At 53.1% G+C, this 27,502-nt stretch overlaps 12 protein-coding genes across 12 annotated transcripts; 5 read left to right on the top strand and 7 right to left on the bottom strand.

Moving 5' to 3' along the window:
• Positions 1–1,318: 1,318 nt before the first annotated feature.
• Positions 1,319–2,521, top strand: Z520_10748 (uncharacterized protein; the record flags this gene model as incomplete). Its single annotated transcript, XM_016781240.1, has 1 exon — positions 1,319–2,521. The coding sequence occupies one exon, from the start codon at positions 1,319–1,321 to the stop codon at positions 2,519–2,521; it is 1,203 nt and encodes a 400-aa protein (XP_016627693.1).
• A 602-nt stretch (positions 2,522–3,123) lies between these two features.
• Positions 3,124–5,715, bottom strand: Z520_10747 (uncharacterized protein; the record flags this gene model as incomplete). Its single annotated transcript, XM_016781239.1, has 1 exon — positions 3,124–5,715. The coding sequence occupies one exon, from the start codon at positions 5,713–5,715 to the stop codon at positions 3,124–3,126; it is 2,592 nt and encodes an 863-aa protein (XP_016627692.1).
• A 1,267-nt stretch (positions 5,716–6,982) lies between these two features.
• Z520_10746 (uncharacterized protein) lies at positions 6,983–10,299 on the bottom strand (the record flags this gene model as incomplete). The annotated part of the gene is made up of 2 exons (XM_016781238.1): positions 6,983–7,601; positions 7,655–10,299. 2 exons carry the CDS (start codon positions 10,297–10,299, stop codon positions 6,983–6,985), a joined length of 3,264 nt encoding a protein of 1,087 aa, XP_016627691.1.
• A 356-nt stretch (positions 10,300–10,655) lies between these two features.
• On the bottom strand, positions 10,656–12,143 carry Z520_10745 (uncharacterized protein; the record flags this gene model as incomplete). Its single annotated transcript, XM_016781237.1, has 1 exon — positions 10,656–12,143. The coding sequence occupies one exon, from the start codon at positions 12,141–12,143 to the stop codon at positions 10,656–10,658; it is 1,488 nt and encodes a 495-aa protein (XP_016627690.1).
• Positions 12,144–12,495: 352 nt separating this feature from the next.
• On the bottom strand, positions 12,496–13,450 carry Z520_10744 (uncharacterized protein; the record flags this gene model as incomplete). The annotated part of the gene is made up of 2 exons (XM_016781236.1): positions 12,496–13,374; positions 13,424–13,450. 2 exons carry the CDS (start codon positions 13,448–13,450, stop codon positions 12,496–12,498), a joined length of 906 nt encoding a protein of 301 aa, XP_016627689.1.
• A 305-nt stretch (positions 13,451–13,755) lies between these two features.
• On the bottom strand, positions 13,756–14,438 carry Z520_10743 (uncharacterized protein; the record flags this gene model as incomplete). Its single annotated transcript, XM_016781235.1, has 3 exons — positions 13,756–14,193; positions 14,242–14,309; positions 14,363–14,438. 3 exons carry the CDS (start codon positions 14,436–14,438, stop codon positions 13,756–13,758), a joined length of 582 nt encoding a protein of 193 aa, XP_016627688.1.
• A 230-nt stretch (positions 14,439–14,668) lies between these two features.
• On the top strand, positions 14,669–15,307 carry Z520_10742 (uncharacterized protein; the record flags this gene model as incomplete). The annotated part of the gene is made up of 4 exons (XM_016781234.1): positions 14,669–14,740; positions 14,787–14,973; positions 15,057–15,144; positions 15,190–15,307. 4 exons carry the CDS (start codon positions 14,669–14,671, stop codon positions 15,305–15,307), a joined length of 465 nt encoding a protein of 154 aa, XP_016627687.1.
• Positions 15,308–15,441: 134 nt separating this feature from the next.
• Positions 15,442–16,905, bottom strand: Z520_10741 (uncharacterized protein; the record flags this gene model as incomplete). Its single annotated transcript, XM_016781233.1, has 1 exon — positions 15,442–16,905. The coding sequence occupies one exon, from the start codon at positions 16,903–16,905 to the stop codon at positions 15,442–15,444; it is 1,464 nt and encodes a 487-aa protein (XP_016627686.1).
• Positions 16,906–17,625: 720 nt separating this feature from the next.
• On the bottom strand, positions 17,626–17,985 carry Z520_10740 (uncharacterized protein; the record flags this gene model as incomplete). The annotated part of the gene is made up of 2 exons (XM_016781232.1): positions 17,626–17,672; positions 17,781–17,985. The coding sequence occupies 2 exons, from the start codon at positions 17,983–17,985 to the stop codon at positions 17,626–17,628; spliced, it is 252 nt and encodes an 83-aa protein (XP_016627685.1).
• Positions 17,986–22,047: 4,062 nt separating this feature from the next.
• Z520_10739 (uncharacterized protein) lies at positions 22,048–23,207 on the top strand (the record flags this gene model as incomplete). Its single annotated transcript, XM_016781231.1, has 6 exons — positions 22,048–22,098; positions 22,540–22,797; positions 22,903–22,924; positions 22,975–22,989; positions 23,039–23,077; positions 23,134–23,207. 6 exons carry the CDS (start codon positions 22,048–22,050, stop codon positions 23,205–23,207), a joined length of 459 nt encoding a protein of 152 aa, XP_016627684.1.
• Positions 23,208–23,449: 242 nt separating this feature from the next.
• Positions 23,450–25,087, top strand: Z520_10738 (ATP-dependent RNA helicase eIF4A; the record flags this gene model as incomplete). Its single annotated transcript, XM_016781230.1, has 4 exons — positions 23,450–23,558; positions 23,810–24,327; positions 24,388–25,030; positions 25,077–25,087. The coding sequence occupies 4 exons, from the start codon at positions 23,450–23,452 to the stop codon at positions 25,085–25,087; spliced, it is 1,281 nt and encodes a 426-aa protein (XP_016627683.1).
• A 468-nt stretch (positions 25,088–25,555) lies between these two features.
• Positions 25,556–27,415, top strand: Z520_10737 (uncharacterized protein; the record flags this gene model as incomplete). The annotated part of the gene is made up of 1 exon (XM_016781229.1): positions 25,556–27,415. One exon carries the CDS (start codon positions 25,556–25,558, stop codon positions 27,413–27,415), a length of 1,860 nt encoding a protein of 619 aa, XP_016627682.1.
• Positions 27,416–27,502: the final 87 nt, after the last annotated feature.

Here is a 27,502-nt window from a genome sequence, read left to right as displayed (position 1 = left end):
TATGAGTAATGGGCTGTACTCGGTATTAGTGACGCTATAAGCACTCGGTCATAGCTGATGACTACTAGTCATACTAGGTATTCGCTAATTCAACTTATCCTTGAGTCCTTGACTACATAGGTGAGGTGCCAAGCCCCACTACCGAGTCCAGTCACACTGGCACTGGCACTGGCACTGACAAACCTCACCCAAGCCCGTTTCCAACATCACGTCTCTTCTACTATTCTTACAACATCTCAAGCTTTGCCTGCTTTGCTTACATACTTGTTGTTTATCTGCCCAATGACCTTGCCGCTTTGAATTTTCGAACCCCATTGCTCATTTGGGCTCGGTGTCGATGCACTGTCTAAAGATTACGCCGCCCACGACGGGGGCCAGGCCAACATCCATGCTTGACCCGGTGCTGACGTTTATTCCGAGTCAGCAACAGCTGTTGCCTCAGCTGAGATATCCCACAAGGTGAATAGCCCCCCCACCTCGGTCTAGCATCGTGCCGTCAGTCAGAGTCTCGTATCACCACGACAGAGTGTTCCGCCTATACGAGTCTGGGGCCAGTTGATACCCTTTCTGGAGCAAATGAGAGAGAGGCTAGAAGGCATGACCTAAGCGGTAACAGGCGACCAAGGGAGACTTCTTGCTTGCGTAAGTGGAGAGATGCCATGAAATGGATCTCATCACAAGGGTATAGTGATCCCCCCCCCGGTTTGACACCCACATATCTCGCGATGCTTCTTTGCCATGCCGACGCCGAGCGACACGATCTCGCGAAAACTTCTCCCCATGCCGACGCCGAACGGACACACTGCCACCAATTGCATGGCTCGACGAGAGCTTACACTTGGGTCAAAAGTTCGACGCGCACCTCGGTGGTATCTTCAGGCGAAAGTACTCTCCGGGGGCAAGGTGGTGACGCCCTGGTAAGAGTCGTCGTGCGGTAGGTCCGGCGAATGGCCTAACTCCAGATATCCTTTCCCCCGTCTTTGTCATACGCCCATTTCTCTGGGACGTACGTGCTGCTGTTTTGAAAGGGGTGGGGGATCCAAAAAGCAATGCCACCTTACCAATCTCGGAACCAAGTTGGTTCGTTGTCATATATACACAAGCAAGCCCAGCTCACCCCGACCGTAACCCCGGACGCAGCGATGTGAGATGTGCATGGCTGGAGAGAAAAGCAAGGCGTATAAGGAGCAAAGACATTCCCCAGGCCAATTCTATCACGACGCTCAGATTGAACTCGTCAGTTTTGAGCATCTTCTCATCCCCACACCTGGATTGCCCAAACGCCCTTTGCACCCTAACTAGAAGGCTCTCAACAACCATGCCATCCACGGGCCAGAACAACAACAACCCACAAGGCGTCCACTTTGTGGGCTCCCTGCCCTTGCCCACGACACGCGACGTGTTCAAACTCCTCGGCTCCACGATGGCGTCACACATAGGACGGATGCCCGACGGCGAGCCCGCGTCGCGGGGCCTCTTCGTGGCATTCCAGCGCGAGCTCTTCCTGCCGTACCCGCAGCTGATCAACACGCGGCACAACCCGACGCCCACATCGGGCCAGCCGCTCCCCAACGTCGACGAGGTGACGCGGTATTTGGAGACGCTGGAGACGGGCTACGACGCGGCGGCGATCGAGTCGTACGCGACCTTTGCCGAGATGCGAGCCGCAGGCGTGATCCCACCCGGCGGCGTCAAGTTCCAGGTCTGCATCGCGACGCCCCTGAACACGATCACCGCGACCATCTCGCAGAACTATAAGGCCTACGTCGAGCCGCACTACACGGCGGCGCTGGTCCGGTCGCTCGAAAGGATCCAGGCCGAGATCCCGCACGCCGATCTGGCCGTGCAGATCGACTGCGCGCACGAGTTCGCCGTGCTGGAAGAAGTGTGGACCCGGATGGACGGCATGGAGCGGTCGAAGCCGTGGTGGTGCGATGTCGACAGCAACCACCACCACCCTGCAGACGGAGAGGAGGAGGAGGAGGAGGAGGACCTGCACGAGACCATCTTCCGCGGCGTGGTCGACCGCATCGTCTCCTTCGCCGGCGGCTCCCACATCGCCGGGGACGTCGAGCTCGGCCTGCACCTCTGCTACGGCGACTTCGGGCACAAGCACTTCATCGAGCCGACCGACATGGGCATGATGGTGCGGGTCGCCTTGGCCGTCCTGCCCCGCCTCGCCCGCCGCCTCGACTACATCCACATGCCGGTGCCCAAGGAGCGCGACGACGCGGCGTACTTTGCGCCCCTCCGAAAGTTGCTCCCGCTGCTGCGCGAGGGAGGCACGGTCTTGTACCTCGGACTGGTCCGTGAGAATGACGAGGCCGGCACGAAGCGGCGCATCGAGACGGCGCGCAAGGTCATCGATGGCCTTGGAGAACAAGACCGTAACGGCGGCGGCGGCGGCGGTGGAAACATCACATGGGGCATCGCGACCGAGTGCGGCATGGGGAGAATGAAACCCGAGGACGTGCCGGGGACGTTGGAGATGATGAAGAAACTCGCGAGGCCGATTCGTTAGGAATTCAAAAAAGAAAGTGTGAAAGGAGCAGGAGTCTGTTAACGAGAGAGGTCGAAGGCTTAAGGCACATATCGACCGGGCTGTGTTGTGCGTCATCCAGGCAGACTCTATAGTATAGACCGGCTCCAATAATAGGTACCTAGGTACCTAGGTAGGTATCTAATACATCATCACAAACAATCACAATTTTTGTACATACAGCTCTTTCAAGCAGACGCCAGCAAGGAGAGAGAACAAAAAATTATCTACAGTGCAGTACACAATACCAGTATAGCACCAAAACAACATGCACATGGATCCAGAAAAGAACCAGCAATCCACCCACACGGAGCACCTTTTCATCTTTTCCCAATCCGTCCCATCAACTCCCAACAGGCAGGAAGGAGCAGGCGGCCTCCCTATATCATGGTGCCCCCTGACGCGCTTCATCACGAGAAGACACATACCTATCGACAGCAACCGCTCCCCCTCGGTCAAGAACAGGGGTCTCGATAATGTAGCGTACCCAGACAAGCTCCAGCTTCGCCTCGTCTACCAACCAGAGCATTAGTTCTTGTTTTTCATATCCGCATCTCGTCGACTTTTCAAAAGAGATCTCCCCTCTAGAAAGCCTCTTCAACAGGACAGTCGACGCTCTCGTGCCCGTCGCGCTCGCACAATGCACACCACTTCTCCGGATCAATGACTCCCGTCGTCCGCCCGGCCAACATACCGGCTTGTGCACCTGTTCCTTCGATGAGCTTCGTAGGAGCTGGAGCTGGAGCAGCCGTGAGTGTGGATATGGATGCGGTAGGAATGGGAGGATTCGCCGCCACATTTATTGTTGGAGAGTCTGGTGCTTCTGGTGCAATGGGCGGAGAGGGTAGGTCTTCTGTAGGCGGCGGGTTGGGGTGCACGTCCGACGGCGAGGTTATGGTGTTGTTTGTTGATTTTCGACTCATAAGGGGAGCTGGTCGATCTGCATCCCGTGGTCCTGCCGTCACTGCCAGCGTCTGTTCAGCATTGTCGACGTTCGCTTCACCCTCTCGCCGAGGGCCCTCAGGCACGACGTCTCTGCCATCCTTGTCGTCCATACCAGGGGGTTCGACGTCTGCAGTCATCTTCTTGCCAGTGCCAAACATATTTCCACAGGTCAAGATATCATGCCCGCCTTCTTCGCAGATCTCGCACCATAGAAGGGCGCTTTCAGCAGTAGAGACATCCGTTACGCCATCGTCAGACCTCTCACGATCCCCCACGCCAGTGCCGTATTCGTGACGCTGTCTTGACGGCGACGCTGCCCCGGTCGGAGCATCATGCCAGGCTTCCTGACCCGTAGTCTGGCTGTCTTGTCGCTCATGCCCACCTGCTCCGTTTCGTCTCACCGGCCCAAGGACGACCGTGCGCTGACTCCCTACAGTGCCAGTGCTGAGGTGCTTGCGATCCAATTCTTCGCTGTTTGATCTAGAGTGCCCTGTGCGCATACCTGTGTGGATGCCAAATGCAGCCCCGCCCATAGGCATAGGGAACTTTGAAAGAGTGACGCTATTCCGTAGCTGTCTGACTTCTTGCACCAGTTCCTCTTCATGAGCGCTTTTTTGCTGCAGGAGAACCTCAAGATCGCGGATCTGTTGCTGTAGGGCATCCTCCTCGCCATCAGCACCAAGCGGCGAGTCTTTTCTTTGATGTCCGTTGGCAACCGCGCTGCCGTTGGGTCTTTTGGGGCTGCTGGCGTTCAGATTTTGAATGATGGCTTTCAGGCCCCTGATCTCATCATCCTTTGCGGTCAACTGCGCCTCGAGCTCTTGCACCTTTGAGGAAGACGAGTAGCCACCGCCACCATTCAACTGCTCTTCTGTCTTCATTCTCTCCTTCTCCCTCCTTAACTCGCTTCTCGATCTCTCGACCTCGCCTCTCAAGAACTCAACCTCTCCCCGCGCCTCAGCCTCCCCTCGTCGAGCATCCTCGAGTCCTTCTTCAAGCTCCTGCACAAGTTCTTCCAACTGCTTAAGTTGCTGTGCGACTGTCTCGACATCCTCACTTCGGTCCTGTAGGTTTCTCACTTCCTCTAGCAGCTCATCTACTCTCTTCTCGTAGACACGTTCGGTCTCGGTACTGGCCATTTCCAATGTATCGATCGTAGAGCGAAAATCCGCGCGGTTGGCGTCAAATTCCGCCGTGAGCATTTTGATCTTGTCATTCTTCTCCCGTAGGGCTTCCCTAAGGGAAACGACATCCCGGGGAAGGTCATCTTCACCATCCTCTCTGTTTCTTTTCGCGGCCTCCTGCTCTTCTTCCAGTCCAGGTAGAAGCTTTTGTATCTCGTTGAAATTGCGTTCCATCTCGGCAAAACTCGTGCCTTGTTCGTGTAGTTGGCGTCTTGCATTCTCCAGTTCTTCATTCAGTTCGCGGATCTTGGTCTCGTACTTTTCCACGTTCGTCTCGGTCGTCTTTCTGCTAAAATTTGGAGTCGGGGTCGGCGTGGATTCGGCCTCCTGCTCGGGGATTTCATCAAAACTTGATTCAGGGCCCAATGACGGGCTTGCAGATGCCGTCGAGCTGCCCTGTCTCAAACTCTGGCTGAAGTTGTTGACACCGCGTTGCTGGCCCGGTTTGGCGTAAGGACCGCCTGGCCCGCCTCCGTTTGTGCTCTTTGCGAGACCAATACCGCTGGGCCGCGTCTTGGGCGTGGCCAGCGTTCTGGGTGTAGGGGTATTGACTTTTCGCAGCGGACTCGAGGGCCGCGGAAGGGACTCCCTTCTCAGGGGCGGTTTGAGGGCCGGGCTGGCGGCGCCCGATGGTCTCATTGCACCGGGGCCTATGGATTGACTGAAGGAGGGTTTTGCAATCCCTGTTGTCACGCCAGGTGTTCTCCCGCCCTGATTAAAGCTGGCAAGTCTGTTGGTGGGCGTGCCAGGACCAGGACTTGCCCTTACACCGCTGAGTCCCAGTCCTCCAGGCCCTAGACTGCCAGCACTGCCGGGCTTCTTCACAGCCTTCTCCAGAGGCAGGAATATGCCCGAGCCCGGGATTGTGGTTCTGAAATAGTATTTTCCATCCACCTCGCCAGAATTCTTGCCGCGAGGTGCATACTCTGTCGCAAGTTGTACGCCTGCAAATATTCCCTTCTTCCCTGTGACGGGGCCGATGAATTTGACGACGCCATGCATGTCGCCGGGGACCATGACGGTGTCGCCGACGTTGACGGTCGCCATGGCGGACGAGGGAGGCTTCTCGGAGTGATTGGAATCGGAGCTCGAGGCTGACGCCAGAGCGGACGGCACGATCTGGCTCGCTGATTCCTTTGGTCTCGAGTTTTCGCGGAGTCGAGCGGCGATTTAAGCCACGTTGGACGTTTCAGTGTCCATTGAAGAAAGGTCGTGAAGGAGATTCGGGGAGATCTGCAGTCCACCGGTACTTGTGGGGAAAAGGACCTCGGAGGTGATGACCCAACGCTGTCAGATGTAGGTTACGCCGATAGTCACCATCGACCCGTGGCTGCTTAAGATATGGTGGCCGTAGGTGCTGCGAGGGAGAATGATAGGTAAGGGAGAGGAGACAGGGTGAGTGTTGGTGTCGATGCGACGGGCGCTGGGTGTTTGCACGGGTCGAGACAGGGAGATAAACAAAAGACGTTGCAGCAGGAACTAAGCATAGTTTTGGGTCGTGCCGAATCGCCTGTCAAGAGTTACCCAGGTAAGCTGAGGCATTGGGCATTGTTGTGATGATGGATGGTGATGGATGGTGGTGAATGGCCATGGAGACCCGACCGACATGGGGACTTTTTTCACGCAGGGCCACAGGGTCGCAGGCTGCGCAGGCTGCGCAGGCGAGAAATGAGGGAGCAACTGGCACCCATTGGCGAAGAAATTGTCTGATTTGCTTAGCGAATCTGGAGCCAAATCCAAGCCTGAGTGAATCCTCCAGTCACGGCGGCGCTGGGCCTCTGACGCGCGCATTGGCGACAGGGATACAGGCTCAGCGAGCGATGGCTTGACGGCCGGGGCTGCAGGGTTCCAGGGCACCAGCCTCCAGGCCAACAAGATCCCACTGGACTGGTTCATGGGCTTCTGATATTACTAGGTACCTAGGTAGCCAGCGAGCCAGATGCCAGATGCTCCGAAGCCCAACATCCTCGCATATTCCCACCTCCGGCCACCACCACCATCTCCTCCCCCGGTTCCCTCCATCTCCGAAATTGCAGGGAGGCTTCAAAAGAACTCAAGTTCGCTAAACATATCTGACTGCTTCAGCCTTGTCGCGCACCAGTAGCCAATCTGGCGCCACGGAAAGCCAATTTCCACCCTTATTTCAATTTTCAAACCTCTCATATACGCTGTACTCGGTATGGAGGGTAGAGCGCGCCCCCCTTTTCTATCGCTATACATGATAAACCGTGGTGAAGGGAGAATGCCACTAGAAAAACAAGCAATATGATTGATACTTTTGTCGAATGCCAGAGATGCCCGTTCCGTGACAACACTACAATTGCAACCTGAATGTCTTGACCTCAAACGCCCGCAGTTCGATCGGAATACTGATCTTGTTCTTCCCGGACATATCCAGTTGCTTGCCGTCGTCCTCCAGCACGTTGGTCTCGTACACCTTCTTTACCGGCAGGGTCGTCTCAATCACGCCGCGACTCTTGCCTCCCATGCTCTCGTAGATTCTCAGAATCACGCTCTGTCCCTTTCGCTGGGTAAGTTCTCCGCGGGAGACGTCTTCATCGTCTTCTCCACGCTTGACGCAGTCCAGGATCAAGGACGGCGCACCGGTGACGCTCACGGCGTTGAACAGTTCCTTAGGCGGTTTGTCATCCACCAACGACACCAGCGTCATCGGATGGTTGAGGTTGTAGGCTGCTCGGACAGTGTCGCTGCTCATGGATCCTTGGTGAGGCATGATAGCCCATTTGATATGGTGACGGCCCATGTCGGCGTGGGCATCGGGTGCCTTGGGCGCCCGCAAGAGTGACAGCCGCATAAGATTGCCGCAAGTCGCAAACCCATACTTGGAGTCATTCAAGATCGACACACCATAATTGGCCTCTGAGAGATCAGCAAATTTATGGCAGCACACCTCGAACTTGGCCATATCCCAACTATAATCGTCAGCACTTAATGTCGTCCTCGAATAGGAGTTCAAGATCCTTACCTCGTGTTGTAATGTGTCGGACGGCGGATGATGCCATATTGAGTCTCGTAGTTGGCCTCCGTGTTGACCACGTCCACGGGAAATTCCACCTTTAAGAATTTCATATTCTCATGCCATTCCACTTCGGCTTCCACCAGCAGATACCCTGTCTGGGTCTGGCTGTCGCATGCATCGAGACTGATCGTGGTCTTGATCCAGCTGTCTTTACTTACCTGTGTCTTGGTGGCCACGCTCACCCTGTACGGTCCATGTTCGACAATCTCAGATGCTTCCGACTTAAGCTCTTTTCTGGAGTCGAGATGGAACACCTCCACATCCCAGGCCTGCCAGTACAGAGGCTTGTCGTCAAACATCACCAGCTGGTTGCCCTTGCCCCCTTTGGCAATCACCTCTCTGTTGGCTCTCAGGTCAATTAATGATGTGATGCAACCGGCCTCGACTTCTGCCTGGAACATGCTGTTCTTCAACACAAAGACACCCTTCCGAACCTCCTCAATGGATGCCGTCGATTGAATCGCCGAAGCGGCATGTGTCTTGCAGATGCCCGGCCCGCCGGATATGTATGTGTACTTCTGCTCCTGCGACTTTGCGTTGGCCTGTGGAATCTTGACTAGCTCGGAACGTTTCCAGGGAGCGGTATTGACTGCTGCAAGCTCAGCGTTGGCTTTCAGGTGTTGGGACAGCCCCAAAACTGTAAGAGCTTCCTCCTTCACTTTCTCTCCTAGTTTCGCGTTGTGAGCGTAAAGCTCGTCCGAGTCATCATAGCACATCTCAATGGAGCTGCCAGGTAAGCAATCATGGAACTGGCAGAGAAGCACATTTTCCCACATCTCATCAATCTCCTTCTTGGGATACTTGTAGCTCTTGCTCTTCAGGCTTGCCAAAGTTGCTAGATATTCCACGTCGTGCAACATAATTTCTTGCTTCCGGTTATTGAGTTTGTTGTTGGCTTGCGTCGTATACGTGCCTCGATGCAGCTCAAAGTAGAGCTCGCCGTACCATGTAACGAGCTCGGTACCGTCTGCAACTTTCTTCTCCAGGTTTGCATAAAAATCATCCACGGACTTGCCCATGTGCACGCGAGGGAGGAGTCCAACCGTGTCGCTCAGACCACGGCATCTTCTCAACTTCTCCAGCATTGACCAGGTAGGTCCACCTCCTCCATCTCCTTTGCCAAAGACGAGCAGGGATGTGTTGTCCTGATCCATGCTTTTATGTTGAGTGACACTTCTTCTGACGTCTCCAAAGTGAGCATCTGCCGTGTACGTCTCACTGGGGGCCATGTGGCAGATGACCTGACTCCCGTCCAAACTCACCCAATTGAACGTGGTGTGTGGGAAGTTGTTGATATTGTTCCAACTAAGCTTCTGAGTGAAGAACCGTGTCATTCCCGCTAGGCGGCATATCTGCGGGAGTTGAGCTGAATAACCGAAGGTATCGGGGAGCCAGAAAGTCTGACATCGTTCGCCAAAATTGCTCTCGAAGAACCGTTGGCCGTAAAGGAATTGCCTGACCAAGGATTCGCCACTGGGCATATTTGTGTCGTGCTCAACCCAGCTGCCACCTATCGGGTGGAATCTCCCTTCCTTGACCTTGGCTTTGACCCGGTCGAAGACATAGGGGTAGTACATCTTCAGCCACTTGTACTGCTGTGCTTGGCTGACCGCGAACCGGTGTTCGGGGTATCGATCCATCAGGTCGCACTGGTTGGACCAGCTTCGGGCAACTTTGCGCTTGGTTTCGGCCCACGGCCACAGCCAACACGTGTCAATGTGACAGTGTCCAATTCCGTACACGATGCTTTTCTCATCAGAGTCATAGACCTTTGCCGAGTCGACGTTCTTGCCGATATATTTTTGAGCGATTTCGCGGCCCTTTTGGATTGAAGCAGCCGATCCGTTGCCAGCGATGAAGACATCCATGATCTGGTTGCAGATCTGCAAGGCTTCATGCTTTTCCCAGCTGTCTCCGGGAAACTCCCGAGCTGCGTCGCCGATGATCCAAAAGTCGACATACAGATGACGAGCGGCAAGATTGACATCCACAATCTGCGCTTTCCAGAGCGTGTAGTACTTGTTTGGGTCTGGAGGTTGGATGCTGTCACCCCCAGGTGCATTGCCAAACATGCCGTTGCATGCCATCTCTATGTAGAAGATGTGCTCTTTGCCATCCCGCCAACTTGTCGGCAGAATCCATTCAGTCCGATCTCCACCACCAGTAAGACCCTGCAGAGGGTTTCCATCCTCTGTCCATACCATGCCTTCATTGTTTGCGTCCCAGTGGAACTCTAGATGTTCTCCATCTCGCATGTGTTTAGGCACAGTGAGTTGGATCTTGAACCAATGTGTAGCCCAAGCCGGACCGAAGGATTCACCGCGATGTGTTGGACGAAAGGTATGAGAAGTGGCATCGTGAAAAGTCGGTCTGGAGAGATTTGGGGGAGAGTAGACGGAGAGCTTCACATGGTCTTCGTCGTCGCAGACATTGTGGTACAGCTTGTCGAGGAGGTTCTCCTTTTCATATTGGCCACCAGATGTAAACTGCCGTAAGCGATCGGTATAGATGCTCTGAATCTTTTGTCCAACGGGATGAGCACTGAGTCTTGGGTAGGATGAGGTAGCACGAGAAGACGTCTCGCCTCCCATTGCTTCAGGCTTGAACAGGCAATCGAATGGAAGGGGAGGGTAGAATGCAAATAGAAGGTAGCTATCAGAGCTACTTTCAGGGAGACAGTTCAAACGAGAGACGATGCATGGAACGCAAGGGATAGAGCAGGTGAGCAGTAGGAGGTTGGTAACAGCTTCGACAGCTTCAGTGAGTTGAGGGTGCGGGGTAGCTGTGCGTTAGCTGACTGCGTTCTTGGAGAAACATTGACACGACGTTGAACAGATTGCCAGTATCCTTCCAGGTTTCTATGGTCTATGTACCTCTATCAGACCGAGCTTGGGGGAATATGTCTACCAGATATGTTCTTTCTCTGCGGAAAAGACGACCACCGCCTTCAAATCCACGAGTTGTTGTCGTCGACTGCGGGTTGATCCATGGGATTTTCAGCCCCAGTCGTTGCACTTGGACCAACGAAGATAATGCTGTCCTTTAGTTTGCGCTTCTTCTGCGATGACTTTCGTGTCAATTTGCGTTTTGCCCCTTCAAGGACCCCGACAATCTGACTCTGACTGTTTTGATACGCCGTGACGAGACTGATCGATTTCCCCCTCTGGCGCGTCCGCTGAGCCTGTCGCGCCTCTTTTTGCTGCTTCTTCTGCAGTTTGTCCGAGAAGATCTCAGCACCGTACACTTGATATGGCGTGGCTGGGATGGCGAGCTGCCTTTCTCGTGGTGGATTATCCTGTCCATGGCTGCCTTTGCCTCCCGAGACTCCCTTCCGCGACAAAGACCTGAGAAGGTGAGTAACATTCTGTTGCAGACTGGATCTCCGACTGCTATTGCGTGGCGTCTTCCGCTCCGCGCCGTCTCTTTTCATGGCTGGGTACTTGGTTTCGGCATAAGATAACACTCTCTCTCGGTCCTTCTCAGCTGTACTCTTTCTTAGTCGGAAGCTCTTCCGGGGGTGTAGTTCAACCGGCGAAGACTCTGGACTCTGGTTGACGAAGCCGTCCTCCAACCAGTTCTGTGACCAATTCTTGCCAGAGCCGTGCGGTTGTGACTGTGCTTCAGAGGGATCATGATGTCGAGCAGGATCGAACTCGGCGGGCTTTTCCCAGTCGTCGAATGGTGGTGTTGGAAGACTCGAGCTACTCAAGCCTAATGGGGGTGGAAGAAGATCAGAATCGGTATCGGAGATCGTGCCGGACATGGCATCGGGCAGAGGTGGGGTTTGAGAGAGGGACACGGATTGTCCAACGAACGAGAGCTGCGGCGAGGGCGGGGCCAGTCGATCGTATGTCGCTTGGCGATGCAGTTCAGCTGACGACGCAGAAAGGGGCGAGACCAATTCATTCCTGCGCTGTTGTAGCTGACGGGAGAAATCGGTAAATGAAGGAGCTGACTTGTTGCTTGGGACTGCATTGGCATAAGTAGCAGCAGATCTCAGTGATGAGTTCGAGACTGCCTCTCGTGGCGCATCCTTCATTGGCGGAGACGGACTATGGCTCAGACTCAGCCGCCTGATGAGGAGAGGTGCAACGGTGTCTCGATAGGCTTGAGGGTGATGCAGTGTTGGCAAAGGTGGGATGTCGTCCAAGTCACGACATCCTCCGCCGTACATGTGGATGATGTTGGTGATTGTAGTATCAGTGCTATACACGCTTGACGATCTCCTCTTTCCCTCGGATGGCTCAAGTGGCAATGGTTTATCCCGGTCTGACGGCGTCGATCTCCCGGATGCGTGATTTGAGGTTGGTGGGAGAGTATTTGGCGGAGGAGAGACTGACAACTCTAGGCCCTGCTTCTGCAGTTCCAGAAGTGCCTTTGACGGAGGCGGAGAGGTCAGCCGCAATGGATGAGATGATCCTGGACGCAAGCTCATTTCGGCCAGAAATCAGACAGCCGGACAGAGCATCGTTCTCGAGCATCTGAGGATCTTCATGTCTCAAAATGCACCAAGTTCAATTCGACTCCATGATTGCCGTAATTGAGATTCACAAGCTGAGACGCACGCAACGCAAGACAAAGAGGACCTGGTTTCGGCAGCATTGTAAATGTTGGCCCGTGCTCAATGAATGCTCATTGTTCACGATGCCGCCAACCATCGCATGCATGCAGCTCACACAAATTCGGAAAAGTTTTGTGGGCCGCATTCCTCGGAGAATTGGTACCGCCATGAGAAGCAAAGCATCTCACTGAAATTTGCAGCGATGGAGACGAGGCGGCGAGGCGGCTCAGAGGTTTGCAGCTTTGACCAAGTCTTCCTTTGACAACTCATCGCTTGGCTTTCTAATTTCACCCAAGAACCCAAGTTTTCTTAGTCGAACAATCATGTCTTCGTCTCCAAAGTGCGAATTGTGCTCGAAGGTGGGTTCTTGGTCATATGCGAAACGAGCGGCGTCGACGAGAATTCGGGCGGTCATGCCAAACACCCGATACCTGGAATATTTGTCCAAGTGGCTTGCTGCAACCTTCTGGTCCTCGCTTATTTTCGGCTTCGAGACGATCTGGTTGGTGACGGGGACAAAGAAATTGTGCATGCGCCATTGACTCTGATGCCAATCCGTCCAGCTTCCCTTGTACCAATCACTTGGCTTGCCGGGAAGATTTGGCTGATCCGGCAGATCTTCCATGTACAAGAAGTTCCTGAAGGGGGCTGAGAAAACCGCCGCCACCTCTCTCGCGTCCAATCTTGGGAGTAGTTTTTCAGCCACATTGGCATCTTCCCCGGTCTCCGGGTCATAAGAATGTAGAAACGCGACGCATGGACGAACCAAAAGTGCATTCTTGCTTAAATTCGTTGCCATCTCGCATAAATGCTCGACTTTGAAAGGTCGTGGTAGAGCCGATGCGCGCCTGGGAAGGCCTATCTCTTCCGAAGCCTCACGTCTTGCACATTCAAAAGCTGTCTCGCCCTCTTCGGCTTTACCACCCGGTAAGGCGGCTTGACCGGAGTATGAGCTCAGGGTACTTGCTCGCATGGTGATGACCACTCTCAGCTCCCCATTTGGATCTGCAAAGAGCAAGATCAGGACAGCGGCCTTCCGCGTGATCGGCATTTCCGGCCATATTGTTTCTGGAGATTTGTAGGATCTCAGCCGATCAATGGCTTTCTGGATCCGACAATCAGCGGGAGAAAATTGCTCGGGTTTTGGAACATACCGCTGAGATTGGCGACAGACGCGGCATGTTGACCGAAGATTTTTGCGAGAGAGCCCTTCTGCACGATACAAGATACGGAGGCCTGCAGATGCTTGATACTCGTCTGGAGAGCATTGAACAAGCCTGGAAGTCGGTGCTGATATGTGGTCGGTAAGATGATGAAAAGATCCAAGGTTGCCAGAGACCGAGGGGAATAGCCGAGGCACTCCCGTGAACTCCCCGGCTTGTCGTCCCCAATAACGACTCTCCAACAAAGCCCGTGGTGCCGGTGGTTGTACCGCGATGTGTCTGAAAATGGCGAAGGTGAGGCGGAAGAGACCTGAACACATTCTCTAATCATCATGGTTTTTGCGCGCACCACCGAAAGAAATCTTCTGGCGTTTGTTCGATCTCCCTTCTGTGTCTTCATCATTCGCCGTGCTCTTCTTCTTCTTCTTATCACCCGTCTTTTCCGCAGTAAAACTCCCCGTCGGCGTGGCTGCAGGGTTGGGCGTGCTCGTAGCGCTGCTTGGGGAGTCCGAATCTCTCATGTATGAGACTGAGCTCTTCGAGAACACTCGATCTGTGTCGTTCACAACCGCCTTCCGACGCCCTGCACCTAGACCGCCGCCAACTGCGCTGCCTGAGATTGTCCCGCCCGCTGAACTGGCTGCCGCCGTCACTGCGGATGCCTTGATGTAGTTGTCGAAGCCTTTGACTATGTTGCCTGCGACTGCGGTTTCTTCGAGGTAGGCAGTTTCTTGTCGGAAGATCTGGTCTTCTATGACAGCCTGAGAAATTAGCCTCGCTCTGAACCTTTGCGCAGATTCAAGACTCACCAGATTTCGATCAAGGAGCCGCTTCTTCTGTAGGGTGTCCCGTAGATCGCGCCTCAATTTCTCGTAGTCTGTTCACCGTCAGAATCGAGGAGTGCGGAGGGGGCCTCCGTTTGACACTCACAAGGCAATCCCGGCCGGTCATTGCCTGCCGCAGGCTTTGATGCGGAGCCTGACCCAGGAGGGACATTCTCAGCCATTGTGAGCCAGGTGTTTGTGGGTGACGGTCGTGAGTTGCGCGGAAGTGGTGAGGTGGTTGGCAGAGTGGTCAAGAAATTCGAAGTTCCTGCGGAAAGTGCTCACGCGCTAACTCGGGGTAGCAACCGCGTCTCTACCGTTGGGAATCTGACAACTTTCACCTCGTCCTTCACTCACTCCATCACTCACCTCCCGCGCTCTTCTTCGCATTTTGAGCTACCTATTTGACGAGATGGACCACAGCGGTATGGACCATGGCGGCATGGATCATGGAGGTATGGACGATGGCCATTGTTCCATGAATGTAAGTCAAATGTGGAATTATCTCACGGATATCACTGACAAAAAAGATGCTCTTCAATTGGCAAGTAAAAGGCCTTTGTATAGTCTTCGAGTCATGGAGAGTCACGGGACCCATGTCGCTCCTCCTCTCTCTGGTCGCCATCGTCCTCCTTACGGCTGGCTACGAGTGTGTTCGTGAAATAAGCAGGAGATATGACGAGAGATGCAAGGCCACAATGAATGCATACAGCACAAGTACGTTGCCCTTGCCGGACGTTCTTCTACGCCTCACTGAGACTCTCAAGGCCGTCCAGAAGAATCAAGCTCACTGCTTGCAGGACCGGAGCGGGAAGGAGGCGGCCAGCAAGGACTGATCAACAGAGCTGCCCTTTATGCCTTGCAAGTATTCTACAGCTTCTTCATCATGTATGACCGATACCCTTTGTGCCGATTCCAACTAACTCACTCGAGGCTCCTGTTCATGACCTACAACGGATTCGTCATGTTGGCGGTAGCGGTCGGGGCGTTCATCGGATATTTGGCTTTCAGTTACAGAACTTCGCCCACCAAAGCGGCAGCGTGTCATTGAGGCTGCAACTCGATAGAACATTTCATTAACCTCGTGAGGTCATCAAATAGAACATCTCATTCAACCTCTCATCGAGGTCGTCGCCGATAGAACATCTCATCAACCTCCTCATGAGGTCATCACCGATAGACATCTCATTCAACCTCCTCATCGAGTTCATCGCTGAATCCAAAGCTAAACCCTTGCCGCTCTTCGTCCGCTTCGTCTTGACCAGCCACGACTTCCTCCCATTTGCGCTTGCGAGCATCGTCGAGAGTGGCCGCCAGATCAGGATCAGTCTCCTTTAAGCGATCCATAAAGAGGTTATAAGGGTCTGTTACTTTGTCACTGAATCCGGACACTTGATCTGCCCTGTCTCTCAAAAAGCGAACCGCTGATCGGACATGAGCTCTGGGGACGAAGTTCTGAGTGATTGCAATCGCTGGCTCCAGGTTGACTACCAAATGCCACCACCCCGATGGAACATGGAGGACCTCGCCTTCTCGACAGATGCCCTCAAGACAGCCACTGGTCCTCCGTGCTTCAGCGTGGTATGAAAGTAACCATTCGGCAATGCTCAATGGCGAAGTGACCTCGCTCTGGTCTTGGGACATGTAGACTCCTGGGGGGAGGATCGAGCTCGGGAACATGATCCAATATTTGGACCCCCGGATGATAGCGTTCCAGGCACTGGTGGCATTCGGGTCTTTGTGAAACGTGCTCCCGCTTCTCTCAGGTCCAATGATCAGCCAACGTCGATCCGGTCTCTGGTCCTTGAGGAGGGTGAAAAAGTCTTCCTGGAATGGCTTTGGCGGGTCGTACGCATCCTGCACGCCCATCTTCTCCACAAACGCCCGATCAAAAAGGTACAATGGCGACTCCTCCGTTGAATTCTCCATGTACTTGACGTAGGTTCTCAATGGCCAATCGACCGCTTCGCAACGAAAGGAGACATTTCCATACTTGGAGAGTAAATACTGGAGGTCCCACGTCCCAAAGGCCTTCCATTTCTTCACAGGCGCTGTCAAGATGAAGGGCCTGCCTACCCAAGCCTCATTGAACTCTTCTGGCGAGATGTTGTCCAACCGTGGAATCTCATTTTGCGGCGGGATGTTCGAGATGTAGGGAGTCAGCGGCGTGCGGGAGCATTGGAACGGCCGATATAGTGCATCAGAGAAGACATATCGGCAATCCACCTTTGCAAGCTTCGGCGATGGAAGCCGCATTAGCGATGCTCGCCAGCTCCCCCGCCACTCAAAACGCTCCTTCATCTCGTTGACCGCAATATCTCTCCACAGCTGGTCGTACGTACAGTAGGCGTAGAGGCCTCGGCATGTCGCCCCGAGGTTGGCAAGGCTATGCCGGTTAAGGCACTCCAGGAGTATCAGGAGCAAGGTATCTGGCAGAAGCCCGAAGCATCCCATGGAGGCTTGTGCGTTGTGTGGAGATGTCAGGGCGTTGCCTGAGGGTTTCACTCTGAGGGGATGTTGATCGGCCTCCATTTCCGACGAAGCCTCTGAGTCGACGGCATTGTTGTTCTTGACAGAGATGCCATGGTCGATATAGGTTGGACTAGACACAAGGGTCTGCCCCGTCTGGAGAATCGTGGTTGAGCTCATTTTGGACAGCATCTAATAAGGTACACGCTCACCGCGGCCAAAAAAAAGGGTTTGGTGAATTTTTGGTGATGGTTAGTGCCTCGCTACACTTTTGCCCCGGACCCACTCAAGTCGTGGTGATCTCGTCCTGCTTGTCTCCACCGTCATGGCCCAAGTCCTGCGCCACAGGCTGTATCCCTGTACGCATACTTTGTCGTTCTGTCCCTATTAATTTCAGCCTGGTCTCTATACCTGCCCACATGTTTCGTTCCTGAAACATCTTGCATGGTAACATCTATCCTGCTCAAAATCTCTGTGTCGGTGGCTCTGCCATTGTCTTCGTCAATACCTAGCTGACCCCATCCTTGTATCTACTGCCCTGAGAAGTCCTGCGGACGCTGGAGACTTTTTGATTTCGAGGCGAGCAGGAGCAGTGATTGTGTTTTGCTATCAAGCTTGAACGGTGGAAAGGGAGAGAGGCAACACAGTCCCACAGGAGTGGATCACCGAGTGGGTTCAAGTCAAAACAGTCAAACGTTACCATGGGAAAGGTCGATTGGCAGAAGGACTTCAGCAGCGTCCTCCACCAAGCCGGCAGCGCAGCCATCATCATCAATGTCCGCCGTCACATCTGAGCTTCCCTCTCCGCGCGCAGCACACAACGGCATTCTCGCGGCATTCACCAACAACAACAACCATGAGAACTACGAAAGAGCGGCAGGACTTCGGTTCAAAGTTGGATCACAGGAAGCAAAGAGCATTGGGCGGGCTTTCACGGTATGGGAAAGCTATTTTCTTGGAGGACACAGCGAGGAGGCAGCGTTACCCTGAACGGAAAAAGAGGGTATTTGGGCAAATCAACGGAACGAGAAAGTGCACTTACCGGAGCAACTTACCACTGCCGCCGAATGTCCAGCAATCAACGTCAATCCTGGTCGTGCGAGATTTGATCTGGAGTCGAGCTGCGAGCATCATCGGAGGATTCGACATCTGATGTTGGCGGATGCTGTCTTCTGTCATTTCGCTGATGTTCTCATTTCGGAATGCCTCGAGGTGCGAGTTGTATAGTCGATTGTATTCTCGCAGTCCTTCGATGAACATGGCTACTCAATGTAGCAGTGGTTGGTTTTCTCTGCCGGTTTGAAATGTTCGATTTCTGCTTTCCAATCAAAATGCTCATACCAGGTGTCGCCGTGCCGTTGGGCATTCGATATAGACTACTTTTCTTCTGATGAGACGGCTCAAACTTGCCAGGCTCGTTTGTCTCAAGTAGTTGTTCTCTGGTCGGGAACTCTGATTTCAGTGTTCATCACCAAGCAGCGTATCTGGGCGTGGGACTGTAAGGGTCGAATCGAGGCTGTTGAGACCGGCTGCAACTTGTGGATGTCGTCCATCATGAGACTTTCGTGTCATTCCAGAAGACTGAGATATTATGATAACACATTGTTGGTTTTCCGGTTTTGCTTCCACGTCAGAGTTGACTAGCCTCTGACGCAATCTTGCATATGAGGAGCAGATTATTTCGTTTGGCAGTGATGATTGTCTGCTTGGTAGGCAAGATTTGGGTGCATGGACGACCCCTTCAAATGGACTTTCTGATAACCGACCAGTTTGGGAATCTTCCAGCCATTCCATGGCGAATGATCGGCCAATTTGCGAGGACTTCAACAATCCTTTGCTTTGAAGGACTGCCCACATGACACTCTGACAATGTGCAGATTAAATGCGTGATGAACAGGACAAGCTGAAGCGTTCTGAGAGACTCTGGAGTGTTTTGAATGGCAGGAAAGAGTCAGAAACAGTGGTCTTAGTAAACCAACTAAGGATGAGTTTCTGATTGCGATCCTCGATGTGATGTGGATTTGGCGGAAAGCGCGTATTACTTTTCCACAGCTGGCATGTGATAAGCCTTTGTGAAAGCCTGCTAGGCATACAGACCAGGTATATGGCAGCTCGTGGTACAGTATGGGTAGAATGTCGAGTTGATGGCGTCGAATATGGGCGATGCGCGGAGACGGACGCCGCCTGTAGGTATCCTAGTGAAGCTGTTTGGATGCATAAGGAACCTTGAGGTTCAAAGGTTCGGAAGCTTTTGGTGTCTTGTGATGGACACGCGCATGGACCGTATGTACTCGGTCGGATAAATCTATAGGAATGTTGATGGATACCGGTTGTGGTCGGAGATGATACTTGCTGTGCCTAAAGTTCCATGCAGGACAGACACGCAGAGACTGAATGCTGTCTGGACGTAATGTGGCCCAGTGAAGAGGATGTCGCGCATGATCCTCCAGATGCATTGCCGGGAAACTCTATATAAGTTTGAGATTTCGTGTTATGAAAAATGTGACGCTTGCCGCGGCCCGGCGGTCGAGTTGGCATTGATTTGAATGGCGGCTGTTACCAAAAGTCATGTATACTCGCCCGTGCGAGCAAGTGGTAGTGCTGGTCTTGATTTGTGCCGTTTCGCTGGACGTTCACGGATGTCTTGTGGATCTGTGGGTCAAAATTCGGCTTGCACACAAGAGTTGTGCAAGCACTGGCAGGTTTCGTGTCAACTGACAGAAACAATAGTCATGGGTTTTGTTTGTAGATGGTGTACAGAGAAGAGAACCCCACAGGCCACTAACCTCAGGCGAGGTCGTAATCTCATTGAATCCAGCCTAGGCGGGGATTGTTAGATATGTGGTAATGTGAATCAGCGTATCTTGAATGGTTGACGCGAACCTCGACAATGAAGTCAGGATAGCAGGGTGTCTGGCAAATTATAGCGTGATGTACACCAGGGTTTGACAGTGGACGTGCCTGTGACCTGGCTAAAATGGATGACTGGCACGGGTGAGCAGGTGGCTGCATATTCCAGATTTGCGAGGCCGCAACGATACAGGAAGCTCAAATAGCTGAAGATAATGGTGAAATTCTTGGGTGTGTTTCTGTGTGGATTGGAAGAAATGGCAAGGAAGTGGTTAACGTGGACGATCCAGGTTGGGCGTGTTCTTATGGGAAGTGTATACCTGCAAGGAGGATACTGGTGGTAACGTCGAGAACGTCATTGGATCTTGATGAGAGTGGACTCAATCTGTATTAGGATGCAGCTTGAATCGCTGATGGTCGAAGTCGGTATATCCGTTCTCATAGCAGAGAGAGCCATTACAGGTGACGTGTATGCGGGAGTACTTCAGAGTGTCTGCGGTTTCGCCGAGGCGTCTCCAGCTGACACCACGGAGGTTTCTTCTGTTGGAGGAGAACAATTCGTTCCGGACGTTGAAGAGTGGACCAGGACACGCCCTTCTGGTTTCGGAATGGATGACTTCGAGTTCACGTCTGGTCGGGGTTGTTGTGTGAGGCAAGGGGGTCGCCTTAAATCACACAGGCATGATCATGAAGAAACAGGCGGGTGTGAGGAATTCATCGAAAAAGACTGGTACCAGGTGACCTCTGTAGTGAGACATGGCGGCCGCTGTTGTACCAATGTGTAGGACCTGAACAGCCTGTTTTTGTGGCGACAAAATGATTGACTCGTTCGTCAGATGATCCTCGTTGTTGTTGAGTTTGTTGGTTCGCCTGGGCTACCGATCGACAATCTTAAGCCCTGGCTCAAGCTCCAGCACCGCGACAAGGTCGTACTCAATATCGCTGGAGTGCTCGGGCTGGCCCATCTCCCGAGACCAACCGTGGTTGGATTTGCTGTTTATTCTCTCATGTTCCCCGGCTATCAGTTGTTCACACCTTGCGGCGTCGTCAACTGTTTGTCGGTCTCCATGCCCCGTGCGCACGTCGAATCTCAGATTCCATGAACGCGAAGTTCATTTTCATCTGGTCGGTACCACACTGAGAGAAAGATGGTGTGGATAGCCTCCCCAAGCATAATATATGGTTTTGGCATCTTTTTCTTGTCAAAGACAGCCAGAACGCGAAGGTTGGGGTTGGCACCCTCTCTACTGAACAGCAGCAGGAGGTGGCAGCAGCAGGAGGTGGCAGCAGCAGGAGGAGAAAAACAAGAGAAAGGCCGCGAAGAGGAAGATGTGTAGTGCCGGTGTTGCTCTGGCGGAGCCCTGCTTAAGCCAGACGGCCGGCGAGAGCGGCTTCTGGATAGACAAGGTACTGATGTGTGATAGGCGAGGAGAGCGCCATAGAAGGAGAAGAGGACGGCTAGGCGATATCCATGAAGCCCGTCTGATATCTAAACAAGACCCTTGGAGAAGGCTGCACAGGGTACACGGTTGGCAATCTGCGCCTGGGCGGTGGGAGGTTTCGATGGTGCTTGGTGACTTGATTACCCCAGAGGCTGAGGCCCTCAGCCTCGCCAGGACCCCCTTCGTCAATTTCGAAGCCTTTGGCGGCGGCGTTGTCGATGAAAAGAGAGAGAAACTGTCTACAAACAATGAAAGATATAGCGGTGCACACATGGCTGTCACGCTAAGACAAGGCTTTGCAATACCCCTCGATTAGTAGATGACCCCATATACAAGCACAGGGAGGTAGTTCCACGAAGGCACCTCGTACAATAGCGCGATTCGAACTGCCTAGTTTCTATGGGTTCATCGATGCTGGTCACTTGAAAAGCTATTTACTAACCGGCCAAGTACTCCACGAATTCGGGTTTCTTTGTGGAGATTGGGACGAGCTAATCAACAAGTGCAAAGAGTTGGTGGGTCCGGGAAAAGGGTTCCTGATCTTCGCTTACTTCTCACTTATGTACCACGGATATAGTCTCCAATTTCAGATATAGAGTGGCAACTGGCGAGTTGAGGATCTATCTCCGACAGCTATCCATCTGACAGGATTTGGTAACATGGGAAGAGAACCACGTCTTGCTGTCAACAAGTATATTGTCGAACATCGACTGAATTCCAAGTGAGATCACCTCACCACTGATTCCCTTGTCAGTGCCATAATTTGTAGAAAATCAAGGCCAAGTTTTGTGAAGAGAAATGAGCTATAGAGTGGAGATACTGTACACTGATGGAGAGACACAATGTCGATATGTCTTTGGGAATCAACTGAATCTGGATCTCTTTCATTCTACTTGGTTGACGTGAGGGCGACCGCCAGTTGCGCTGTGTGGGGCCAACGCTGGGAGTATCATGTGAGGGGGACTGTGTAGAACAGATTCTCATCTTCGACGTTTTTCGAATCTCTTTCTTGTTTCCCATCAAACATAAAATGGCCAATTTCTACTTTGCGCCTGGCTGCAACCCGACCTTCATTTACGTAGTAAGTATCCCATCATATTTTTGTATCACCCTCAGTCATATCGCCACTACAAAGGCCCCTGAGCAAGCCAGCACCTTTGAGGGTGAGATGTCACTTTCCGCCATGCAAGAGAAAGACAGAAACATACATTGGAAGTCAAAGACTACTCCCATATGCTCGTATGCCCTTGAGGAGCTAGGGGCCTACCGTCTCGACTCTGTTCTTCAAGCTCTTTAGCACTACTTTTCCCCGAGCACCCCAGCAGTTTTGAATTTCAGATTTCACTTTCCTTGATGGCAAGAAAAACATACATTGAACTCTTGAGACTGCCTGCCTACACACGCAGGGCCTTGCATAGCAAAGAGTCAATCGTCTCCTCTGTTTCGTCAGGGGTTTTTCGCAGCCATTTCTTCCATCTCGTTCTGTTCATCTGCATTTCAGACGGAGACTGACCATGCTCAGCAAGCCCCAGCCACCCCTGCCGCCGCCGCCGCCACCACCGCCGCCACTGCTGCTGCTGCTGCTCCTGCTGCTGCTGCTGCTCCTGCTGCTGCTGCCAGCGCCGCCGCCGCCGCTGCTGCCGCCGCTCGCCGCGCCCGGCCTGCCCTGCCTCCCTCCGGGCCCCGCCGCCCCCACGCCCCTGCCCCTCCCGCCCCCACCGCTGCCGAGCAGCAGCAGCGGCGGGAGGAGAAGAAGGCCAAGAAAAAGGCCAAAAGAAAGGTAAGTACAACCGTTGCGGCTCTGGCGGACACTGTATCCAAGGGGGGCTGCCGCCGTTTCTCGAATCCAGTAAATCTTCAGAGACAAGGCTAACAGAATATTCAGGCCAAGAGGGCCGCCAAGCGCGGTAAGTGATGTCCCTGAAGCGTATCCAACAAACACTAACATGACTTTCAGAGGAGGCCAAGAAGGGTACGCCAACGGTATCCCGTGCTGGGCCTTATACTGATGTTGGATTCAGCCAGAGAAGACGCTGCTGCTGCTGCCGCAGCAGAGCCTGGTATGTTTTCCTGGTTGTCGCCCTGGAGTCTGCCTGTGCTAATAATTGGGTTGAAGAAGTGAAGGTGAAGATCGAGGCCGACGAGGCTGAGGCCAATCCCGCTCTTGGCGAGGTCACGGGAACCGGGTAAGTTTCCGCCTTAAGTTTTCTGCCTCGCCGCCACTTCAGCTACATGGTTAAATTTTTCTCGTTCGACTGCAACCATCTCTTTTAATCATACAAAAACCCACACCCGCGAATCTCGCTCTCGAGATTCTCTTTCTGCATTGTTCATTCCACTCTCAACTGACACACACGCACTTTTCAGCGCGTGAAAATCTCGATTCCACCATATTTCCGCATCACAGCAAATTCAGCAACCAAACCGCAATCATGGCCGACACCGGTCTTTCAGAAGTTCCAGAAAGTCAAATCGAATCAAACTATGACGAAGTCACCGATTCTTTCGATGCCATGGGTCTCAAACCCGAACTTTTGCGTGGTACGTCGTCGATTTTCGCCTGCGCTTCGCCGCACCTCGTCGTCGCCTCCCCTCCCCTACACTGGCCCCTCCAAGCCCTATACAACTTCAAAACATGTTCACGATGCTAATATCAATCGCTAGGAGTGTATGCCTACGGTTTTGAAAGTTATGTAATCCAATTCTATCCCAATCAAGTCGGCGCCGCCTCGCCCTTGATCCTCCTCTACCGGTCCACATCGAGCCCTGGCGTACTAACATTTGCTATACAGACCTTCAGCTATCCAGCAACGCGCTATACAGCCTGTCATTCAAGGTAAGAGGCGAATTCTGGCATCCAGTGTTGATACCGGGTCTCGGGATCGACCTTGGACCAACCCGGACCAACTTTGGATCAACACAAAGACATCAACTGACCAATTCGCGTGAAGGCAAAGACGTCATAGCGCAGGCCCAGAGCGGCACAGGCAAGACGGCGACATTCAGCATCTCGGCGCTCCAAAAAATCGACCCGAACCTCAAGGCATGCCAGGCGTTGATTTTGGCCCCGACGCGTGAACTGGCGCAGCAGATTCAAAAGGTGGTAGTGGCGATTGGGGATTTCATGAACGTCGAGTGCCACGCGTGCATCGGAGGGACAAACGTGCGTGAAGACATGAAGGCGTTGCAGGATGGACCGCAGGTGGTTGTCGGTACTCCAGGTCGGGTGCACGACATGATCCAGCGCCGAGTGTTGAAGACGGACAGCATGAAGATGTTCATTTTGGACGAGGCTGACGAGATGCTCTCGGTAAGTGGCGACTTTGGACCTCGATGCCGCCACGTCGTCGTATCGGACTAACATTTGCAGCGCGGATTCACCGAACAAATCTATGACATTTTCCAACTCCTCCCGCAATCGACCCAAGTCGTTCTGTTGTCGGCTACGATGCCACAGGACGTGTTGGAGGTCACGACCAAATTCATGCGCGACCCGGTCCGTATCCTTGTCAAGAAGGCGGAGTTGACCCTCGAGGGTATCAAGCAATTCTACATCGCAGTCGAAAAGGAGGAATGGAAGCTCGACACGCTGTCTGATCTGTACGAGACAGTCACCATCACACAAGCCGTCATCTTCTGCAACACCCGGAGAAAGGTTGACTGGCTCACCGACAAGCTCCAAGCACGTGACTTCACGGTCTCTGCCATGCATGGTGATATGGAGCAGGCTCAGCGTGACGTGATCATGAAGGAGTTCCGCTCGGGGTCGTCGCGAGTTCTGATTGCCACCGACCTTTTGGCGCGTGGGATTGATGTCCAACAAGTCTCACTGGTCATCAACTACGATCTTCCAGCCAACCGTGAGAACTACATCCATCGTATCGGACGTGGTGGTCGATTCGGCCGAAAAGGCGTTGCTATCAACTTTGTCACTGCCGACGATGTTCGCATGATGCGAGAAATCGAGCAATTCTACAGCACTCAAATCGAAGAGATGCCCATGAACGTTGCCGGTAAGTGCTTCCAGGAGGTTCAAAACACCTATGCTAACACTCCTAGATCTCATCTAATCACTCACAATGGGCATGTGGATGGCGTTTGTTGCTACACCTGTCTGCGACTCCTCGAGAAAAGTGGGATGAAGCTTGTCTCCGACTGCTTGGCTCAAGATTGTCGCTCCACACAAAAGTCATGTTTTCCTTATCATGAGCACGGACGTGGTGATATCACAAGCTGACGGCTGAGGTCGATGTGGGCAGATTTCGCAGGCGTTTCTGCTTCTTAATGCTTAGCTGACAATGCGTTGTTGGCCGTCATTCAACAGAGTGCATTCTCATGTACAACGCAGGAACGATGGGTTCTTTTGCTTTGCGATAGATAGGTAGAAAATGAAAAGGTTCATGTACCCCAAAAGCTGTCTGCAGGGAGAGTGGTGCCGAAACAGAAGTTCTTCTTGCACGCTTATCACTAACTTTGACCATCTCCTGCTCAAACCTACAGTTCTAACAAAGCCCATCACTCCGCTTTCAGATCGAAAGATGATGGTTAATTATGCCATCGACTTGCTGAAAGCCCATCAAATCCGTCGAGAAAATGCGTTCCTGCACGAGGAGCTTGCAACTTTGCGTAAAGAGATGCAAGACTTAAAGGCCAACCGCCTGCTTGCCATCGAAAATGAGATCAAACCCATCAGGGAATCAACCACCAAAGCCTCTGCTCTCGTGGAAAGGCATGAAACCACTCTCAAAGACCAGGCTCGTGAGATACACACCATTCAGCAGTCCCGCAGAGCAATGCAAACCGAGATCTCAGACACCAAAGCGTCATACCGCGAGATAAAGGAAACCCAACAGACACACCTGGCGAATGTCGAGAAGCAGATTGAAGCAGTACGTGCTGCTTGTCAAGACCGAGCTACGGCACAACAACGACATCAGCATACCCTAGATTCTCTCGAGAACCTGCAAAGCGCTCTTGATGGCAAGGCAGATGCCGCAGCTGTCAATCTGCTGGAGACTCGCATAAACAAACTGTCGAGTGACCAAAATGCCGATGCTGTTGCAGTCGACTCAGTCAGCCGCGTCTCAGATACTGCGGAGCGCAGGTGCTCTCTTCATGACCCAGGTACACATCCATCGACTCAGACAGATCAAAATGCAGCTGACCTCTTCGCAGTTGGGTCGGTCCAAGTTCAGGATTCCCAGTATGGAAACCACCCATGCCACGAAACCCTCGGCCGTCTACCCCCCAATCAACCTCGAGAGATGACGGTGCCTGAAGATCTCGACCTCGATGACAACGCACATACCATCAGCTATGCTGGCCATGGGTGCCATGTACCACAACAGAATGACTCTTTGAAGATGTTGTCACCGTCCACAGCGCAAGCTACACAGCTCGCCGAGATCAAAACGCTCCGACAGAGAAGATTTGACGGCTGGGATGCCTACTACAACCAAGGACAGAAACTTGTCCAAGCCTTGCCGCATAACTTCGAAGGGGCAATCGTGCGCAACTTTGTGGACGGTCTCTTCAAGGACACTCATAGAAATCAATGTCAGCAGTGGCTCGATTCGAGTGGATGGACTTGGGCCAACGTTACCGTCTTTGGCAATTTATGTTCACAGCTTCTCGCAGACAACGCATCAAACGAAGCAGTGGAGACGGAGACTTCGGCACGTCCACGACAGATAGGAGCGATGCTTGCTGCAGCTGGCAAATGCGAGCAGGGTGTGGACGGTGTGAAAAGCAAAAAAGGGAGCAAAGGCAAAGTAGCACGGGTCAGAGTCGATGCACCGCTGCGGCGAAGCCAACGCGTGGCTCAAAAACAGAATGTCAACCGTTCCCATACAGGACAACAGCCCGATGTCAAATCGAAAGGAGCTTCGCCCGTTCACACAGCAGATCAGGATATGGCCCAGGGATCAAAACTCGAGACCAAACCCGGCAATGTCTATGCTGGAACGCAGAGACAGCCGCAGTCTGACAATGCCGCCTCCCCAGAAAGCCGGTTTCAGAGGGCAGGTGCAAAAACCCGAGAGGTAACGGACATTGCTCAGCCGACAAGGGGTACGGCAATCTCAGCAGAGCATCACAAAAGCCACAAGAGACATGCCGCCGCGTTTGAAGCTGGACAGCAAGCCAAGCGACTGAAACCTTCGACGGCGAGGGCTGTAGACCATCACGATATCTCAGTCCCTCAGCTTGTTTCATTTCGTGAACGAATCGATAAGTCCGTGGAAGAGAGCAGCAACGACGAAGTGTTTTTGTATAACAAAAACTTCTCCAAACCTTCAATTCCCGCGAAAAGAGACCGACGGACAGGGCACAGTAAAAGAGGACTACCTCTGCCACCGCCACCAGAAATCCCTATTCTGCCTACCACAGACGAAGAGTAGGTGGCGGGCCATCGCGAATCTCAGGCGGTATGGCGATAAGATCCAAACTCATGTTGATGGGTGGCCCTGTATGGACGTATTTGCAGC

This window comes from Fonsecaea multimorphosa, assembly GCF_000836435.1.
Source record: "Fonsecaea multimorphosa CBS 102226 unplaced genomic scaffold supercont1.32, whole genome shotgun sequence".
NCBI classification, from domain to species: Eukaryota; Fungi; Ascomycota; class Eurotiomycetes; order Chaetothyriales; family Herpotrichiellaceae; genus Fonsecaea; species Fonsecaea multimorphosa.
Note: the sequence above shows the minus strand (reverse complement) of the source record. Positions and strands in the feature narration are given on the sequence as shown.